Here is a 14,890-nt window from a genome sequence, read left to right on the forward strand (position 1 = left end):
GGGGCGATACCGGGTGGGGGCGGGGCTCGGGTGGTTGGAAGGCGGGGGTTTGGAGGGGTTTTCTGAGTGGGAGTCACCTGGTAGGAATTGTGGGGGGCCAGTGAGTGTCTGGAAAGACTGGTGAGGGGGTGGGTGCGAGGGGAAACTGGAGGTGTGCAAGCAGGTGCAAAGTGAGGATAGGGACAGGTGCCACATTGGAGATGTGGAAGGGGAATTGAGGGGTATGTGAGGGCAGGTGAAGTGATGCAGAAAGGTGGGATTGCAATTATCTGGGGACAGTAAGAATAGGTTTGGGTGTGGTGGATATGGAGTGGTATTGAGAGCAGTGCAGAGTAGATTTTGAAGTGGGGAAAGTGTTGGGGGAATGTGAGGCGCAAGTACAGTTGCTGTACTGGGAAGCAGGTACTTGGGTAAATCGGCATTGGAATTATAAAGAACGGGGGTCTATGAAGCATTAAAAAAACATGGAAGAATGACATGGGAGAGTCTTTAACGATGATAAGACAGCAGAGCAGAACTTGCATTAATGTCTGTAGCAGAAGATCTTATGGGGATGGGGGATTCAGGGGGTTGAGAAAAGGTGGCGGGTGTGAAAAAAAATGGGTGGGGCTGGGCAGTGGGGCTGGGTGAATGTGATTTGGTGGACTGCACCAGGAGTGGGGATAGGGCAAAGAAAGGTGTTAGTTTGGGAGACCAGGTTGTTGACAGGCTGGATTTCTTGGGTGAAACTTGAGCTGGAGTCTTGAAGGTGGGCAGGGTGTCTGTCTCGAGGGGGAGGCTCGAGTACTACCTTGGGAAAGGACATCGTGTCTTTTCGAATTTGTACTTTAGTATGGGTAGAGTTTAGGAAGTTGTGGGAGACAAGGGGCAAAGGAAGAGGAGATTACAAATGGTTTCCTGTGCCCCATGAAGGAGTTTAAGCCCTGCAATTGGGAGAAGGTATTGGGATGTGATAAACAGTATTAGACAGAGGTTGTTAGAGAATAGTGGTAAAGAACTACAGATGTGGAAAATAAGAAAAGAGAACCAATGAACCAAGTATCAAGTATGTTTGGGGTGGAGGTACGAAGAAATTCAAGGTAGAGTATATAAAGACTCTTTTGTATATGGACAGGAGGTGAAAGTTGCACATGGGAATTAATTATATTGGATAGTGTTCTGTGGTGCTCCAAAAAAGTTACCCTTATTATTATTGTGGTATAATTGTGAGTAAAGTACATTCTTCCTTTACTTGTGTATCCTAGATTTTCTGGGATAGCCCTGAAATAAAACACTCCATTCGTTCCATTCTTACCCATAAATTCTTCACATTATGTATCAAAATGAATTGGGGCAATCTTTTTATGTTTTTAAGAAGAATAGGAAAATATTGCATGTTTCAGTAAAAGATAATATTTTTACCTGAGAACCTCTACTTAGGGTTGAAGGTTGGGGAGGTGAAATAATGACTTTAAAAAAAGACCATAGAGGAAGGTGGTAACATTAAAGGAGGAACTTAGGGGAATGACTGGTTGGGGGTGATGACATGGTCAGTAGAAGTTTTGCCTACCAGCCATACCCGAGCCTCTGAGTAGAGTGGGTGTTCCGTCATTGCTGTTATGCCAAATGTTTATCTCACGCACTTCTTGTGAAGATAAGATTGAAACTGTCAGATGTAAGGCATAACGTGAGTGATAGGTAAAATAGGGTGAGTGTGGAAAGGTAGCTGAGGAATTTAATAAGTAATTCTAATATACTTCAAAAAACTTCATGGATTTTTATATACCAGTTAACCAACTGGTCTGGCTTTATTAAATGCCAGGATTTCTAACAGGTGACTTTTCAGTCTCTTAGATTGTTTTCTACATAATACCTTCAGTTTTCCACATGCATATACTTGCTTGTATTTGTGTAAAGTGTGCAGAAAGGAAATTGTTTTATGAAAGTTGGGGATGTGTGAGCTATAGTGATCAGTGTTTGCTTGCAGAATGGTACTATTGTATGGGTGGGAGAAGTGTGATGAAGGGATATTTTTCTTCCCTTAAAATGTTTTAATTTGCATTTCCAAAGCACCCTTAAGCTCCTTTTTGTAAGACTCACAATCTTGCACAATTTTTTTTTTTTAAATCATCCATTCTACTGTTGGTATTTGAATTGTTTCCCGTTTGGGGAAATTGTGAACAGAGCTGTTAGAGTGTTCTGTACCCGTCATCTGGTTACACATGTGCATATGTCTTCTAAGGCATACACCTAGGAACAAAATTGCTAGTTCATGGGCAGGGTGACCATTTATCCTAGCTTATGGCTGTTTTCGCAGTGTAATCATTAATATAACACCTTTAATTCTCAAAAGTGTCTGATGATGAATTGTATGGTTGCTCTAGTCATGGGGTACGCTTGTCTTCAACTTGACTAGGTATAGTCAGACTGTTTTCTGAAGTGTTGTACCAGACCACACTCCCTTCGGTGACATTATGAGAATTCCCGTTGCTTCTTGTCCTCTTCAAATCTCAGATTTGCTGGTTTTCAAATTAGCGAATCTGGTAAACTTTGCATTTAACTGGTTAGTAATCAGGTTGAATAGCTTTTCATATATTTATTGGCCATTTGGATTTCCTCATTTGTAAAATTCCTGTTTAAGTCTGCCCCTTATTTATTTATTTTTAAAATTGGGCCTTGTGTCTTTTATTGGTATTTCCAAGTTCTTTATTTACTCTAGATACAGATCCTTTGTCGTATGTATGTTGCAAGTGCCTGCTTCCATTCTGTGGCTTGCCTTTTCACTTACTTTATGGTGTCTTTTAATGAACAGAAGTTCTTAATTCTAATGGAGTCAGATTTATTGGTCTTTCCTTTATGGTTAATGCTTTTTGTGTCTTGTTTTAAGACTCTCTTCCTACCCTCAGGTCAAGAAGATATTCTCCTATGCGGTATTATCTTCTAAAAGCTTTATTGACGTTAAAAGATGTATGATCATGAGTAAAATACACTGTTCTTGACCCTATCCTTGCCATTACAAATCTGTTTTTGCTTTGGTTCACTTTCCTCTGTGCTCTGTCTTGAATTTTCACTTGTTTGCAACTATAACTAAGGGCCAGGTGCCGACTTCTCCTGTCTTTCAGGAGAAAATGGTCATACAGACAGAAGTTCAGCCAGATTAGATTTTACAGGTTTCCAGCTGACTGTATTGCCTTTTTCCTTTTATGAGCTAGCATTTTATTGTGTATCTGCTATGTGTCTGCCACCATCCTTGGTTCTTTCATATTTGTTATCTCAATTATTCCTCTTAACAGTTCTGTCAAACAGGGATGTATAATCTTTTTCACAGAGGACAAAACTAAGATTTAGATTGATTAACATGTCCAGTATCCCACAGCTTAGGTAGCTGCAAAGTGGGGACTTGATCCATGAACTCTCTAGGTATGCCCCATCACAGCACATCTGCTTGTTGAATAAGATTTCAGACCCCTGTTTGATAATATCCAAAACCAATGAGAAAACTTTCTTACAATGTAACATGTCCTCATTAAAGCACACAGAGGGGTGCCTGGGTGGCTCAGTCAGTTAAGCGTCTGCCTTCCACTCAGGTCATGATCTCAGGTCCTGGAATCGAGCCCCAGGGTTGCTTAGGCTCCCTGGGGAGTCTGCTTCTCCCTCTGCCCTCCCCCTGCCCGTGCCCCCTGCCCCACCCACCCCTGCCCCCCCACCGCTTGTGTTCTGCATGTAAAATCTTCAAATAAAATAAAATAAAGCACACATAGAGATAGTTACTTTGAAACTCAATAAAATTATTGACCTCTGTATTTATTAAAGTAAGTAGAGTAGTTAGTGGACCTTAAGGGGTTTTAGGATAGGTGATAGAGGTCCTGTAAACCCTTGAAATTGTATGCAAATGACTGTATGTGCATGTGTTCACTTTAAAAAATAGATCTTTTTCTTGAGGTTCTCAAAGGGGAACCCTAATTGGTTTTCAGGCTATACAGGATATCCTGTTTGAAGATTTGTAGTAAAGCTAATGCAGAATTCTTAATATGCTTAATATGATCTGTATTTTCAAAATAATCTTTTAAAAATTCAGATGTCAGATTTTTTTTTTTCCTCAATACATTTTTCTCAGTCTTTCTCATTAAAACCTGGTTAAAGCTAATTTATAATTAGGAAGAAATCTAGGGTTGAATAGGAATTTTTAAATGCCAAAAAAGACATTCTAAATTTAGTTGATTATTTCTTAAGTGAGAGTGCTTAGTTATAATATCATCATTCCTAATCAGTGTATCCTGGCTCCAAAGGCCTGATGACTTCAAATGACTTTTCATCTTGTCTCTAAAATCCTCTGTTTTACAAGGGATCAAATTTCCTGTGAGGTCCCTAACAGTGTGATTAAAGTTTAGAGACTAAAACTATTGAGCACTTAAATGTAGGGACGACTATGCAAACCTAATTCTTGGGTTTCACCAGGAGATTTGGGGCATGTCTCTACTGATTTGTGATGATGATGTTGAAACTAATCTTTGCTAGGGATTATGGAAGCCATAATAGTTTATTGATGGTTCAGTTATTGTTTGTTGAAGCAGATTTACACAATTATAGTTTAATGACATAACAAGGATATTGTCAACTAGGAGAGCATGACATGAAAAATTAAACCTCCAATTAATATAACATGTATTAGTTGAAATGATAATTTTCATGATGATTTAGCCTCTTAGAAATCCTTGGAAAACATTATTAGCTTGTGAATTGAAAACTCTCAATGTTAATGAGTAGTGAGAAAGAATTTACTATTATTCCAAAAAAATGGGGAATTAAACATTCAATTCAATTAACATTTATTGAGTGCCTACTCTGGGCTTGCTGCTGAGTTAGGCTCATAAATATAAGTTAAACAAGATTGATGTTGGGAGGCATGAAGTCCTGGTTGCTTTTGCTTGTTCAGTCATCCTTCCCTCCAACTTCTACTGGACGGATACTATGCCAGAGTGATTCAGACACTCAGCAAATTCGTGCATGTGCGTGGGTGCGCTTCACTATGCCGTATTGTGTCGCTACTCCTGCATTGGCTTCCTATTACTTCATCTGTCATGTTCACACGCCTCAGCCTGGTTTTTGTTACATCCAACTTTATTTCTTACTTCTTTAACTTCTTTTCAGCTGGCTCTAGACACACATTATGGACTTGGTGTCCCTTTTTTAAGGCAGTTCATTCTTAGCTCCTGTGCCCTCTGCTAGATTCTCTTCTTTCATTCACTGATGCGTTCATCTAGCAAAAAGGCACGGCACCCCTCTTATGTTCAAGTAGTGGTCCCGGGAAATCTAGGGACATACAAAGGTGAAATCAAACACGAATCCTGCTCTTAAGAATTTCACAGTTCTAGTAAGGGAGATGAGGTCAGTACACAAATGAGCATAATACAAAGTGGAAAAATGAATGCTAAAATACTAAGATAGCTAAAAGCTTCCTGTTAGACAAAGAGATGTAGGACTTCTGAGAAGGTGTCAGTTTTTACTGGACCATGAAGGATTTGAATTTTTATTTCATTTGGGTGAAGAAACTGGGCGGTTATCCAAGTTCCGCCTTGTCTTTCAAGGTCCAGTTTACGTCCCATCGACCCAAGGGGTCTTCTGCCCACTCAGCAAGGTAAAGTCACAGTGGTGTCCAGACTTTTTCCCTTCTGTAGTCAGAGGAATCCTTTCTGTGAAGTGAATCTTCAGGAGAAGCCTATTATAAATGGGACAGTTAAAATGGAGCTCCTTTGTTGGGTGCAAGGAGTTCATTTAACCCTAGTGTTTAACTCACAGGGGCGCCTGTAGGTGATACCTGAGGCACTTTCTCACAAGAGGTCCAAGGAGTCCCATTTGAAAGCCAGTGGAGACACAGGAAAGAGTTCAGGTTTTAACATCTGAGGTAAAAATCATTCATGACTCAGTGGTCTGAAGCGTTGACCAAGTCATGTCTCAGTTTTCCTTTTGCAAAATTGGGCAACAGTGCTACCTTACAGAGTTGTTTCAAGGTTTACTTATAATCTAGTTTGTGTACTGATGATCTGTGTAAAGTCCCTGGCCCACAGTAGGTGTCGGAAAATGGCTGGTATTATAGTTCAGTGCTTTCTTTCTTTTCTTTTTTTAGATTAAGATTTACTGAGGTGAAATTTACATAACATGAATTTAACCATTTAAAGTGAACAATTCAGTGACATTTAGTACGTTCCCAGTACCACCACCTCTATCTAGTTCCAAAACCTTTTCATCAATCTGAAGTAAAACCCCATACCCATTAAGCAGTTTCCTTCATCCTTCCACTCCCCAGGCCCCACCGGTCTGTGTTCTATGTGTGGATTCATCTGTTCTGGATGTTTCATTTAAATGGAATTATACCACATGTGACTTTTTGTGTCTGGCTTCTTTTGCAACATGTTTTTAAGGTTTGTCCACACTGTAGCATGTATCAGTATTTCATTTCTTTTTATGACTGAATAATATTCCACTGCATGGATATACCATTTTTTGTTAATCCATTCAAATGTTTTTTTTATTTTTTTATTTTTTATTTTTATTTTTTTTCCAAGATTTTATTTATTCGACAGAGATAGAGACAGGCAGCGAGAGAGGGAACACAGGCAGGGGGAGTGGGAGAGGAAGAAGGAACACAGGCAGGGGGAGTGGGAGAGGAAGAAGCAGGCCCATAGTGGAGGAGCCTGATGTGGGGCTCGATCCCATAAGGCCGGGATCACGCCCTGAGCCGAAGGCAGACACCTAACTGCTGTGCCACCCAGGCGCCCCATCAAATGTTTTTTTTAAACTTTTTACTTTATTACTTTTTAAAAATTTTATTTTATTTCAATTCAGTTAATTAACATACAGTATATTATTAGTTTCAGAGGTAGAGTTCAGTGATTCATCAGTTGCATATAGCACCCAGTGTTCATTCTGTTGTGTGCCTACCTTAATGCCCAACACCCAGTTTCCATTCAACTGTTGATGGACATTTGGTCTCTGTCCACTTTCTGGCTATTGTAAATAGTGCTGTTACAAACGTGTGTATGTGTACTTATTTGAGTACCTGTTTTCAGTTCATCAGGGTATATACCTAGTTGTTGAATTGTGGGTCTTAGGGTAATTTCCTGTTTGGCTTTTTGAAGAACTACCAAACAGCGCTTTGTTGTTTCTGAACTGCTGCTTATGCCCCTAGCACCTGCCATAGGGCTGCATACAGGGAATATCTTGCTAAATTTTGTTGATTGTTCTTTGATTAGTATTTGTATCCTCTCCTTCCAATTCACATATTTGGAGCCTCAAGCATTAATTTTCGGGGCAGTAGATACATCCAGGACTTGAAAGATAACAAATAGGATGATGTTTGATGTTGTCAGACAGCAGGTATTTGTTAACTGTGGACACTGTTTTGAGCAAGTGTGCAAATAGCCTGTGCTGAGTGGTTATACAAGAAAAAAGTTACGGTCTCTTCCCTTAAGCAGAAGATTTGTGGGTCCTCTCTCAGTTACATAATAGGCTGTGAAAAAACCCAGGAGCACATAAAAGTGAGAAAGCTAAAAATAACTGTTAGCAAGTAAAACCCTGGATGACAAAAGAGTAAACTCTATTGTTAATCTTTATTTTTTTTAACAACTGTTTTTGGCTCATCTATGATACGACTCGAGTGTTTCGACATTGATTTTGAAACAGCACACAGCTTTAGTGAAAGCGTTGAGGAGGTTTCACATCATATTTATGATCCAGGGTATTTTGACTCCTCTTATGCTGACATGAATATTTCTGAATAGTGTTGATATTTATATAATACTAATGAATCCAGAAGCTCGTGTTGGACTAAGCATTTCTCTAGATCTGTTTAGAATAGTTGTAATGAATGATGTAAATATATCCATACAACCATATAATTTACTGATATTATTTTGTAGTTAAAAATAAAGTGATTCAAAACCTTAGAAAATAGAATAATTTAATTTGATGTCGCATGAGTCCCCAGAATTAATTTGGAATGATTCACTCCCTTTTTGATGGCCTTTTAGTCCAACTTCCATTTTATAGAAAAAAATAAAAAGAGAATAATGATTTTTAGGGTTGTACTTCTGATAGAATGTCCTATCTATATGTGGAACAAATCCTAGTACTCTGAAAAAGAGAAGTGGTGTGGATAATTCCAAATTGGGGGAAAAAAGCATTTCTATTTGGCTATTTGAATGAACATTTTTTTTTCCTGTAGACTTGTCTTTCTAGTTGGATACTGCTTAGACTAAAATTAAATTGGTTTTCAGTCTATTCTCTTAGCGTATACCAATTTATAGTGGGGCAGTGGGATGTCAGTAACAAACCTGCCTAGGATTTAAAAAATTTGCTGGATGATATACATGTGGTTAGTTGAGAATTGGCTACAGATAAGTGACTACTGATTTTGTTCCTCTCCTAGCTCTCTGTGTGTGTGTATGTGTGTGTGTACACTTTAACACGAATTCTGGTTATAGCATAGAGCTGCTCAGTTACATCTGCTTCTGCCTAATTAACTCGGTTGGTGTCAGATGAGAGCTAATTTTGAGATTAAATTGAGGAGTGGGGTGTGTGTGTGTCTGTGGCTGGGGGAGGGGAGAAGGAGGATCTAAGGTTGCTTGGTTGGTTTGTGTAAGATCAAAGTGCAATTATTCACAATTTTGTTTTAAATTATTTTTTGCCTGTGAAGTGAAAATGATCACTATTGTCCTGAAGTGGACCTGTGTCCGTATATACTCATCTTGTGGAACCTGGTACATCCGTCTCTTAGGTGCACTTACTGGCCATATCTTGATTATCCAGTCAGTACATAGATGCCAGGTGACCTTTGGGACAAATAGTGAATGTTTCCTGGAAAGTTAATAACTGAGCTTCAAACAACATTTGACTTTCTTGTTTTCAGACAAAATGTTATACCTGCCTGGCTATTTGAGTAATACCAAGATTTTTTACCCCCGTGATGACCTTCTTTCTTAGACTCTGTCACCGCCTGATTTTTAAATTTTATTTTATTTTTATTTTTTTTGAGTAGGCTCCATGCCCGGTGTGGGGCTTGAACTCACAACCTGAGATCAAGACCTGAGCTGAGATCAGGAGTCTGATGCTTAACCAATTGAGCTACCCAGGTGTCCCTATCACAACCTGATTTTTTTTTTCTCAAGATTTTATTTATTTATTTGACAGAGAGAGAGAGCCAATGAGAGAGGGAACACAAGCAGGGGGAGTGGGAGATGAAGAAGCAGGCTCCCAGTGGAGGAGCCTGATGCGGGGCTCGATCCTAGAACGCCGGGATCATGCCCTGTGCTGAAGGCAGACGCTTAATGACTGCCACCCAGGCGCCCCCACAACCTGATTTTTATTTTATTTTTTTTAATTTTAATTTTAATTTTTTTAAAGATTTTATTTATTTATTTGACAGAGAGAGAGAGAGACAGCCAGCGAGAGAGGGAACACAAGCAGGGGGAGTGGGAGAGGGAGAAGCAGGCTCATAGCAGAGGAGCCTGATATGGGGCTCAATCCCATAACGCCGGGATCACGCCCTGAGCCGAAGGCAGATGCTTAACCGCTGTGCCACCCAGGCGCCCCCACAACCTGATTTTTAAAATTTAGAAAGTAAATCTGGTCTTAAAGAAGAGCAAAATTTTTTTATTTAAGCACTGCTTTGGGGCTTCATTTCCTGTCCTGAATTCCATGTTCTTAAATACCCTTAAGTGGTAGGAAAGAGTTAATATAGCACCAAAAGTAATGTGCAAAACTCATTGCAATTGTTTGTATTGGACGGTTGTGAAGATCCATAGATGGTTCCTGAATTTGAAGGATGTCTTTATGCCCATATTAACATTTACTTTTTTTTCTTTGGCAGATTTGCTTGAAGATCTGGACAATCTTCTTTTTTGTCATGGACTTTTAATACATTTGGAGTTCCAATTCTGGTATTTTCCCTTACTTTATTATATTTTTAAGATACAAAATGTCAGTCTTACTGAAATGTGTTGTTAATGGATAAGAACGATTTTGTTGATTGTGTGTAAAGATTATGATAATAGCTTGTCATGAAGGTATATTTTGAGTATTTATTAATTTTTTTTTGTTTTAAGGTATATTCATTTACTTGTGTAATCAAAATGCCTGAGAACACCTTTGCAATATTGGATACTTTTCTGTGACCTTTCGTCCTGCTTCCTGCAGTTGTATTTTGTGCAATCAAATTAAATTAGTTGATTCATCCTGAGTAAATGATGAAAGATGAAATAATTACTTGGACATAGTGAAATGTCTTCTAATGAAATTTTGCCCCAAACCATTTTACTTTGGAAAGATGTGTCCTATTCTAAACTTAATAAAACACAACGATTCCCATGTTCTATCTTGAAAGTAGTTGCACTGTGAAAGCCAGTGATTTCATTCTTAAACACACCATATTCCAAGTCTAACATGTTTTCAGTGATTTATATAATGACACAAAGGGGAGCGCTTATTAGATTTACAGATGACATAGATGACAGAATCAAGATTCAAAATGATCTAACAGGTTGGAAGATAGACTCAAACCAACAAAATGAACTTGAGCCATAATAAATTTTAAATCCCAGCATTTATATTTGCACAAGGAAGGGAATAGAAAGACTCAGCTTGACAGCATTTTTGAAAGAAGATCTGGTGTTTTTAGTTGGACTGCATGCTTAGCATGAGTCAGTTGTGTGGCAAGGCTGTTAACAAAGTTCATGTAACCTTGGACTGCATTTATACTTGGATAATGCCTGGATTGCCAGGTTTTAAGATGGGCATTAGCCAAACTAGTGAACAACCAAAAGAAGGAAGTGCTTGGAAACCATGTGATGTGGAAGTGTTAAGGAGCTGGAATATGAATGGTCTAAAGTAGGGTGGGAGGTAGAATGGAGTTCAGTTTTAGTGGTTTTCAAAAGACGCTTGTTTTCAAATACTTGAAGGCCTGTCATATTAAAGAATTAGTGAGAATTTCTTGGGATTGTTTTAGGGAAACAATATAGAGGGTAGACGTTATGGGAAGACAGATTTTGGCTCTTGGGAGCAAGGAATACATTATTACAGTTAGAGCTGTCTAACAGCAAAGTGAACTGCCTCAAAAAGTGATACTTTCTCTGTTACTGGAAGTATTTTAGACTTGGTGGCCCATCTGTTGGGGTTATTGAACAAGGAATCTTTTACTGGATAACTAGAGATTAGATGGGATCACCTCTCCAGTCCCTTTAGCCCCAAGTTTCTGAATCCGAGAGGGAAAAAATGGAGTGAACCTACAGTTTACTGTAAAGAGGATGGTCCTTTTTAAACTGCCTCTTTTAGGCTGACTGAGCAAGTATAGTTCAGAGGCCCAGTTTTTCAGCAACAGAGCAAATGTTACATATTTCATTATATCTGGCTAAAGTTTTGAGGAAAGGTGTTATTTTTCCCTTGTAGGTACATTAAATAAATAACCAGAGATAAATTTAATTTTTTTTATGAGGCATTTTTTGAAGCATACAGACATTGCATTAATGGGAAGTGGTGCTAGCTACTGTATGTTGAATATTAAATATCATATTCACTTAATTCTCCTTCAGCACTCCTGTGCAAGATACACTACTATTGCCCTACACGTAGGGTGACTGAAACTTAAGTTCGTTTACCAGGGTTTCTCCACTGGATGTTGGTAGAGCTGGTATTCATGCCATTAAGTCTGATTTCAGAGGCAGTTGTGGCTCAGATGAAGATAGCACTGGACTTGGATTTTAGAATAATGGCATTTGAGCCTTAAGTTTACTGTAGACTGTTACCTTACATGAGTTCCATCTTCCCCTGAACCTCAGTTTACCCACAGAGTTGTCTTGCAGATTGAATGACAAATTACATGTGAGCATACTCTGTAAACTTGAAAGTATAAGAAAAGTTCAGATGTGGATATTATCCTTGGAAGGCAAGATTAGAGCCCAGATATGACCCAAGTCTGGGACCAGAGCACTTTCTCCTGGTGTTCTTTTCAGGTGTACTCAGTACAGGATGTAGGGTGGTTTTGGTGTACACAGGAGGCTTTCAGAGAGCAATACCACTGTTCACCTGGAATCAGATTTGTATGAACCTTCCTTATACTGAGCAGGTATTAAGATACCTAGAATGGTATATTATTTAAAAGGTGAAGGGTTGGGGCGCCTGGGTGGCAGAGCGGTTAGGCGTCTGCCTTCGGCTCAGGGCGTGATCCCGGCGTTATGGGATCGAGCCACGTCAGGCTCCTCTGCTATGAGCCTGCTTCTTCCTCTCCCACTCCCCCTGCTTGTGTTCCCTCTCTCGCTGGCTGTCTCTATCTCTGTCTTATAAATAAATAAAAAATCTTTAAAAAAAAAAAATAAAATAAAAGGTGAAGGGTTATGTTAACGTATTAGTTTCAGTTTTCCAACCTGTGGGGTTAAAGAGTGTTACAGACCCTTTGCATAGGGATGGGAGGATATGATTCTGTAGAAGTGGTTGGATGGGAAATTTCTTACATGTGAGACTTGAGAAATATAATATCTAGCTGAAATAGAAGATTCAAGGTTATTGCCTCTTCCCCCCCACCCAAGTTCAGGGTTTTTTGAGGTAAGGTTAATGTACAGTTGACCCTTGAACAACATGGGTTTGAACTGCGTAGGTCCACTTATACATGGATTTTTTTAAAAATAAATACAGTACTGTAAATGTATTTTCTCATCCTTATGATTTTCTTAACAAATTTATCTTCTTAAGCTTACTTTATTGTAAAAATACAGTATATAATACATATAACATACAAAACATGTGTTCATCAACTGTTTATGTTGTTGGTAAGTCTTCCATTTATCAGTGGGCTATTAAGTTTTTGGTGTACATAGAGTTTTGACGGTGTGACGCCCCAATCCCCTATATTGCTCAAGGGTCAGTTGTACTGTTTTTAAAAATTATTTTATTTATTAATTTGACAGGGAGAGAGAGAGACGGCACACAAGCAGGGGCAGAGGGAGAGGGAGAGGGAGAAGCAGGCTCTGCGCTGAGCAGAGAGCCTGCGATGTGGGGCTCGATCCCAGGACTCTGAGATCATGACCTGAGCCGAAGGTTGAGGCTTAATGACTGAGCCACCCAGGTGCCCCAGGTCGATTGTACTTTCATCAGAGTTTTTGTGTCATAGACTTATTCTTTGAGATTGGTTTTATATTTATGATAGACATATATCTTGGACACTCATGTAATTTTATTAATTTCAACAAAGGTTAGTCCATTAAATAAGTAACTTAGGTGTGATCTTTTAAATGCTCCATAAATGATTTCATATAAATAACAAGTGAAAATCCTAAAAAAATTTCCTTCTCAGACTATGACCCAATTTCTGGTTAGGAAATACAGTCACTGTGGCTTTGTTACATAATACCTGCCTGTCATTACTTCTGTGGTCCTTTTGCATCTGAAAAGTAATGCTAAATAGTCTTTTATTTTTAGAAGTTCTGTTATTAAGAGCCTTTTTCCCCTTTTTATCGTTTAAGGTCTTGATTTCCTTGTTAAAGATGTTCTTCACACAAATGCAGTCTTTCCTGTTGGTCAATTAAGACAACTATCAACATTGCCTGTGTGTCCTGTTTTTAATCTCTTAAGGATGGATGTTTGTGAGGTTTTGCTTAATAAGGTCTGGAATATTCTGCCCATTTGTTGAGTTGTAAATGACTTTTAAATTTTCAAGTTCTGTTAAATACAAGGAGAACCTCTATGGGTAACTTTGGTATTGAAGAAGTCATTTGTCAACCATGGTAAAACTTGCAAACCCACTTTATACAGAGTGGATTCTTGAAGCTATACAGAAAATAAAAAAGCAAAAGCAAAGGCCCTCTGAAGAGAGAATCTGCCATGCAGTCAGCACTTCCCATGGGTTGGATAAGAAGACAGTCTCTGAGCAGCTGGAACTCAGTGTTCAGGATGGCTCAGTTCTCAAAGTCACCAACAAAGGCCTTGCCTCCTATAAGGACCCAGACAACCCTGGGCGCTTTTCATCAGTTAAACCAGGCACTTTTCCTAAGTCAACCAAGGGGTCTAGGGGATCATGTAATGATCTCCGCAATGTGGATTGGAATAAACTTTTAAGGAGAGCAATTGAAGGACTCGAGGAGCCAAATGGCTCCTCCTTGAAGAACATTGAGAAGTATCTCAGAAGTCAAAGTGATCTCACAAGCACCACCAACAACCCAGCCTTTCAGCAGCGGCTGCGACTAGGGGCTAAACGTGCAGTGAACAATGGGAGGTTACTGAAAGATGGACCTCAGTACAGGGTCAATTATGGAAGCTTAGATGGCAAAGGGGCTCCCAAATATCCCAGTGCTTTCCCATCCTCGCTACCACCTGTCAGCCTTCTACCCCATGAGAAAGACCAGGTAAGTGAAGAGAAGGTTAATATATTCTAAATATTGCCCATCTGACTTGCACAGTTTCAGTTAAATTTTATATGGACAAAAGTTCCAAGTGAAGTTGAGTAAAATCAACTGTTTTGCCTTAAGAGCAGGCATTCATATTTTGAAATGTATACATTGTTTATAATATAAATTGTTCTATACCGTTAATGTATTGAGGGCTTCCTCACTGGTCAAGTAAGATTTAAATGTGATGATTATGTGATTTGTTTTTTAAACTGTAATTGGTGAGTACTTGAAGGGACCTGGATAGATAACTTTAATCCTCCTTCATTAAGGCAAGCCATATGTATTTCAAAAATCTAGGAAAGGCCATCGTGTATTTTTCTTTCTTAAAATTTTAAAATTATTTGTAGTTTATTTTTTTTCCGCTTTATTGAGGTATAATTGATAAATTTTTTTCTTTATTATTTTCAGAGGAGACTATAGACTTAGTTAATACTGATAACCTGTGCATTCCTGGAATTGTTTTAATATGTGACCCA

At 38.9% G+C, this 14,890-nt stretch overlaps 1 protein-coding gene across 10 annotated transcripts in view; it reads left to right on the forward strand.

The window, feature by feature from the left end:
- KAT6B (lysine acetyltransferase 6B) overlaps window positions 1-14,890 on the forward strand; it is a 179,504-nt gene that overhangs the window by 1,960 nt on the left and 162,654 nt on the right. For 9 of the 10 annotated variants that reach the window (XM_034662713.1, XM_034662712.1, XM_034662715.1 and 6 more), the window contains exons 2-3: window positions 9,848-9,917; window positions 13,491-14,369. In XM_034662713.1, coding sequence (XP_034518604.1) covers window positions 13,749-14,369 — 621 coding nt within the window. In that variant the 5' untranslated portion in view covers window positions 9,848-9,917; window positions 13,491-13,748. Of the gene's footprint in view, window positions 1-9,847; window positions 9,918-13,490; window positions 14,370-14,890 lie in introns of those variants that run through there. The other variant, XM_034662721.1, reaches the window with a different exon arrangement.

The sequence above is a fragment of the Ailuropoda melanoleuca genome, chromosome 6 (assembly GCF_002007445.2).
Source record: "Ailuropoda melanoleuca isolate Jingjing chromosome 6, ASM200744v2, whole genome shotgun sequence".
Classification (NCBI taxonomy): Eukaryota; Metazoa; Chordata; class Mammalia; order Carnivora; family Ursidae; genus Ailuropoda; species Ailuropoda melanoleuca.